The sequence below is a fragment of the Dendrobates tinctorius genome, unplaced genomic scaffold (assembly GCF_039654945.1).
Source record: "Dendrobates tinctorius isolate UK_male_01 unplaced genomic scaffold, ASM3965494v1 ptg000018l, whole genome shotgun sequence".
NCBI classification, from domain to species: Eukaryota; Metazoa; Chordata; class Amphibia; order Anura; family Dendrobatidae; genus Dendrobates; species Dendrobates tinctorius.
In genome coordinates this window covers 18,087,178-18,093,519 of record NW_027361686.1, presented here as the reverse complement: position 1 = coordinate 18,093,519, position 6,342 = coordinate 18,087,178, and the positions used below count along the sequence as shown (strand labels likewise).

Here is a 6,342-nt window from a genome sequence, read left to right as displayed (position 1 = left end):
CAGCGTTTCTTGTCACTCACTCATGCTGCGGTCGGTTCCCCCTTCCTCATGCTCTGCATGCTTCCAGCAGAGCTCCCAGATGGGCTTCCAGCCATGTCCTTAGGGCACGTGCACGCACTCCCACCCTCTTAAAGGGCCAGCGCATGCACTTGCTATTTCCTCCCTAGCCAATAGCTGAGAGACATTATGTATCTATTGCCTCTTCCCCGCTGAGGAGGTGCCTGAGCAATCTTCCTGTTTTCTGTCTATGTTGTGTAAGGTTGCATACCAGTCCCTGCCACACTCTGGTGCAAATCCCTACCTGCTGCACTCCGGTGCAAATGCTACCTGCTGCACTCTGATACAGACCCTGCCTGCTGCACTCATGTACAAATCCTGCCTACTGCACTCTGGTGCAAATCCTGCCTGCTGCATTCTGATGCAGACTCTGCCTGCTGCACTCTGATACAAACTCTGCCTGCTGCATTCTGAAACAAACTCTGTCTGCTGCACTCTGATGCAAACTCTGCTCCATCCAGTCTGTCCTCTGGGTCCAGCTGCTGCACGTCCTTTGGTCTGCCCTGGAGTGGCACCTGGCGTTCATTGGGAGCCAAGTCTAACCTCACCATCAGAGGCTCTAGTGAACAGTCAGGTGCTCGCTTAGTCACGCTCCTCCAGGCTCTCCATGGTCCGTGGCACAGTGGTTCCACAAACCACGTCTGTGACAGTATCTATCTATCCATCTATATATCTATTTATGTAATATCCATCTATTATATATCTAACATCTTTCTATCATCTATCTATATGCTCATATAAGATTGCTTTTTTCTGTATGACAATTAGATTTATTTTGCATAGAGCATTATAGTATGTAAAAGATGATGTAAACAACACATTCCATATGTATTCTAGGCGAGAAAAAAAATCACACACTCGTCTGACACTCGCCAACTTATCTGGAAGAGAATCTGAGCGATTTTTTTTACATGCAGATGTGAGCGAACCCTAATTCACACTTTTTGAAGTCTTTTTTATATGTGTTCACTTGTTTTTTGATGTTCTTCAATGTGGGCTTGGTTTTCGCTTTCTAGATCTTTAGAAATGATTCATCAATTGCACTTCTTAAAAAGTAAAAAAAAAAATGTGCAAATGTACTCTAGTCTCCACAGGCGTGATTTTATCTATGCCTCTAATTTTTGCACAAATTCTGCAACATTTTAAAGGAACTTTTTGCTTTTAAAAGGTGTCAAGTTTCACAAAATTCATGAACCTCATGCACCATTTTGAAGAATTTGGGGCAAAAAACATCAACAAAAACCACTAGACAAAAAATCTAAATGATGAAGTCACTTATTTTGTTTTGTGATATTCATTGAAATTTTTGCGTAAAATTCTTCAACATAGGGCACCTGATTCATGGATTTTGCATCAAATATTTTCTGCATAAAACATTGTCTTTATTTTAGCCTTTTACATTTATAGAGAGGGGGACTGCGGTACATTTGCTCAAATATTTTGCAACTTTTTATAAAGTCACAATTCTTGTTTGTTGCAGATAACTCGAAAGTAAAAACCACACACACATTTGTCAAACAATAAAAAAGCAAACACATTTAAAAAAAAAAATAGTTAAAAAAGTCATAAATTAAAAAATGATTTTTGGCAAATAAAAAACCAGGCTAAAAATACAAAAAACTAGACAAAAAGGTGCAAATGCAAAAATGAATCGAGCCCATGGTGTAAATATAAAAAGCAGCTGGGACGAGAGAAATTATTAACGTGTTAGAATAGAGGACATGGAGAAGAGGTTTGACATACCAGTATTAGCAGGGTGCATGGAATGTTAACATATGAGAATTCACATACAAGCCACAAAAAGAAAGAGGAAAACCTGACAGATGATCTCAGTCATGATTCACAGTACTTCATATGGTCCAAGGACGGTCAATCAGGAATAGCAATTGACTCTTCTGGCTACAGGAAAAGTCCCAAAAATAAGGATGACCAAGCTCCACGGATTCGTACCCTGTCTGCCTACGGGAAGCGATCTTTAGGAAATCCTCACTTTGGTTTCCGACTACAGTGTGAGTGCTTCTAGACGTTAACAGAATATACTTAAGTCTTGAATACTGTTATTTTATTACGTTGCACATTTTCCATCGCAGGTGAGTTCTTTCTCCACTTCTAGCATTGTACATTTCTTTTGCTACAAAACAATATGAATAATATTGAAAAATAATATAATATAGTTTTTCCCCCAGGTACAGAACGTGGAAACCATAGCAGTGCTTCTGCCTTTTCTTAATAGTGGGGCTAGGACAATCTGGTGGTCTGACAGGGGTCTCAGACCCCAAAACATGTAGCATTTATGGAGTGACCTCGTCATCAAAAATGTGATTAAACACTACTGCAGTATATTTGTCTAGTCCCCGTTTTGTTTTTTGCTTCTGGATTTGAAGCTCATCCTGTACACTCTTATTGCCTCCAACGGCCATGATTTTCAGTATAAAAGTGAGTTTACAGCATTTTTGTGAAAATTTCCAATTTTATTTTCATGTATTCATTTTTCTGCAGGCAGATAGTACTTCAACCCCTATAAAGAAATTATGAACTGTATTGCAAACCATGAGGTTTTGGCGCCTTTTTATTTGCCTTTTTGGATGTGCAGCATTTTTTTAAATTCAGCATGCTTTACATGTCTTTCTAACTTTTTTCCTATTGGTTTTATTATTACCGAATGCGTGAAAATGCTGTAAAAGTACAGATTACAAATTCCACCATAACAAATGAATGCTTGAAATTAATGGTAGTTTTCACTGTATTTGATCAGTATTTAGTATTTATAAGTCAAAATCAGGAGTGGAACCTACTGAGAGAAAAAATAGAATGGAAATATGTTCATTTTACCAGGAATTACTCTTCGTAAATTTCTCAATGTAACTTCAAACGCCTGAAAGATGTCATAAAAACTGCAGATCTTTCCACGTATCTTACAGCACAGAACATTTCGGTGAATGTCGCCTTACGCCAGAATGCAGCACACTGTTTTGCTACATTTTGTGACATTTTTACTGTTATGGGCTTGAAAATTTCCAGAAAAAAAATAATTTTAAAAATGTTACGAAATAAAAAAGCCACTAAAAAATACTGTTAAAAACGCTATTCAAAGCTTAAAAGTCCTGGCTTTTTTTTTTTTTTACAAGTCTGAAAACTTTATGCGCAAGCAGCTCTAATGCTGTTTCCTCTTATTAGATTCTCTAGTGTGTTCGGTGTTAAATATATATTATTGTCATTGATTTTAAACCTTGTTCTGCACCGTATGTATACACACATACAGTGATCACATCAGAGCCTGCTGCAAACGACACCAGCAATCCTCTGATAATGAAGGGAATCAGATATATCGCCAATCTCTGCTATTTAACCTCTTCCTCACCTGCAGCAACTAAGGGTGTGGATAGAATGATGGAACTCCTTTATCACCCAAATGATTATTCCCATAAACTGATCATATGGCTCGGATGTGTCTCTCTGACATTACACTGACAGCCAATAATGCAATACACAGAAAGCTGCCTTAAGGTGTGTATATAATTGCCACATTTCCATAATTAACCCTGTAAAATTAACTGAATATGTTATTTACCGTGTGCGGTCAGCAGGGATTTTTACTAATACTAAGAATTAGTCTCTAATCTGCACCTTACAGAAGCTCCATTTGTGGCTTTACAATCACACAGTACGGTGTTGTGAATCTACAGAATTATAGTTTGTTGCATTTCAACTGCTGTTTTATTATGGGAACCTAAAACTTTTCCAGGAGAGACCTGCTGATTAACTCATCTCAGAAACGAGAACCACGATGATGCCCCACACAAGATAATTGTCAGTCTACAAATAACAGTCTCATTAAATGCTGGAAAGATGTATATCTTTGTACCGTGTAGATAGAAGAATATTTAAAATTCTGAGTCCTCAGTGGTTGATACCTTTTAATGGCTAACTGAAAAGATGGTAACAAATTGCAAGCTTTCGAGACTACTCAGGTCTCTTCATCAGGCGAAGACTAATACAACTTCTGAAGAATCCTGAAAGCTTGCAATTCGTTACCATCTTTTCAGTTAGCCATTAAAAGGTAACAAATTGCAAGCTTTCGGGACTACTCAGGTCTCTTCATCAGGCATCAACCACTGAGGACTCTCAATTCTGAATATTTTTCTGACAGCCTTTGACACACTCAGTGCAGGAATGAATGTGTCGCATGGATTTATGTCTTTTTACATCAATTAAGGAATTTGCTCTTCAACCCTTCTGGGGTCATCACACAACACAGAACCAGACCCCAATCAGAGGACAATAAAACCTTCATTCTCCTTATCTATGAACTGTTCCAATATTTAGGTTTATCCCTCTCCCATAATGACATTTCTGTTTCACATCACTTGTCTTATCTATTGCGTTATTTCTGTTTTGTGTATAAATATGTGATTCTTCAGAAGTTGTATTAGTCTAGCCTGACTACTCAGGACTCTTCATCAGGCATCAACCACTGAGGACTCTCAATTCTGAATATTTCTCTTTCTACTGGCTAACACGGTACAAAGATATACATCTTTCCTGTATCAAAGGTTGTCATAAATTTATACTCCCAGACCCTCCTGTCTCTCTGACACTTGAAGATACCTTTTAATACAATTAATTTAATGTCCATCATGCTATGACCGGGGATGCAAAAATATTACTAATTTTATTTTTTTTTTTGTTCATACTGTTGACTTATTGAAAACATATTGAAACGACAGTCACTCTTCATTACTGTAAGTCACTAAATTGTGTCTTTACAGGTTAATGTGATGAAAACAAGAGACATTAATTGATCAATATCAAGACAAAAATGTAATTGGGATCCTCAAGGAAACATTCAAAGTAGAAGTTACAGAATTGAGCATCTGACAGGTTACTGGTGCTCCTACAGACTGGACACCTCAACCAAAAACATTTTCAAGCGCATATAAAACATGGATATATATGATGATAATAAATTAAATGAACATTTCACAAATATTTCAAGCAATCTAACACATCAGGAATCGGTCACTGATGATCTTATTGCAACATCTGTCATTGGAATCCTGCTGTCTTTAATGTGTGCTATTGGAGTTGTTGGAAACTTTTATACATTGGTGGTGATGTGCATCTCTATGACCACCACCACATCAATGTACATCCATATAGTCAACCTGGCGCTGGCTGATCTTTTGTATCTTTCCACTATCCCATTCATTGTTCACAATAGCTTTGTAAAGGACTGGTACTTCGGAGAAATTGGCTGCCGAGTCCTTTTGAGTTTGGACCTTCTGACAATGCATGCCAGCATTTTCATCCTAGCCGTAATGAGCACAGAGCGGTATATCGCTGTCACTAAGCCGTTTGATACTGTGAGAAGGACAAGAAGTTATAGAAAAACCTTAGCATGTGCAATCTGGATTTTGTCCTTCTTGTTGACTTTACCCATGATGTTAATGATACATCAGGAAGAACGGACTTTAGATGACGGAAGCATCAGAAAACTTTGCACCCCCACATGGAGCGATGAATATTACAAAGCCTATCTAACTGTGCTGTTTACTACCAGCATTCTTGCTCCTGGGGTTATAATTGGCTATTTGTACATTAAGCTGGCAAGAGCCTATTGGATCTCACAAACTAAAAGCCTCCTAAATAGAGAGCTTCAAAGATCTCCAAAACAAAAAGTAATACTTATGATTTTCATCATAGTGCTTGCATTTTGGGCCTGCTTTCTCCCATTTTGGATCTGGCAGTTAATACCCCTCTACAGCCACGGGGGGCTGAAAATGTCCGTTCAGACAGAAATCTATGTGAACAATCTAGTTACATGTCTCACTTATGGCAACAGCTGCATTAACCCTTTCTTGTACACTTTACTTACCAAAAATTATAAAGAGTATATCCGCAACAGGCAAAGGGGAGGACACGGATCTCTAAATCTGAAAATTGGAGCAGGATGTCCAGAGAACTCTGCAAAACGAACAATGTCTGCTGGAAGCCAGCAGTGCACAGAAACTGTTATAGTGGCAGCACCAAACCCTTCGGAAACGAGAGGTAACAGCGGTGCCCAAACTGAATAACATTTATGTTATTAGTATAATTACTAAGGCCGGGATCACACATGCAAGGAATACGGCCGAATCTCGCATGTTAATACCCGGCACTGCCGCCGGCACTCGGATTGGAGCATGCGGCCGCATAGCAATACATTGGGCCTCACGCTCCGCTCCCGAGTGCCGGCGGCAGTGCCGGCGGCAGTGCCGGGTATTAACATGCGAGATTCGGCCGTAT

At 38.9% G+C, this 6,342-nt stretch overlaps 1 protein-coding gene across 1 annotated transcript; it reads left to right on the top strand.

Annotated features, from left to right (window-relative positions):
* The first annotated feature begins 5,000 nt into the window (after positions 1 to 5,000).
* LOC141082590 (urotensin-2 receptor-like) lies at positions 5,001 to 6,131 on the top strand. Its single transcript, XM_073566572.1, has one exon. It carries the CDS (start codon positions 5,001 to 5,003, stop codon positions 6,129 to 6,131), a length of 1,131 nt encoding a protein of 376 aa, XP_073422673.1.
* Positions 6,132 to 6,342: the final 211 nt, after the last annotated feature.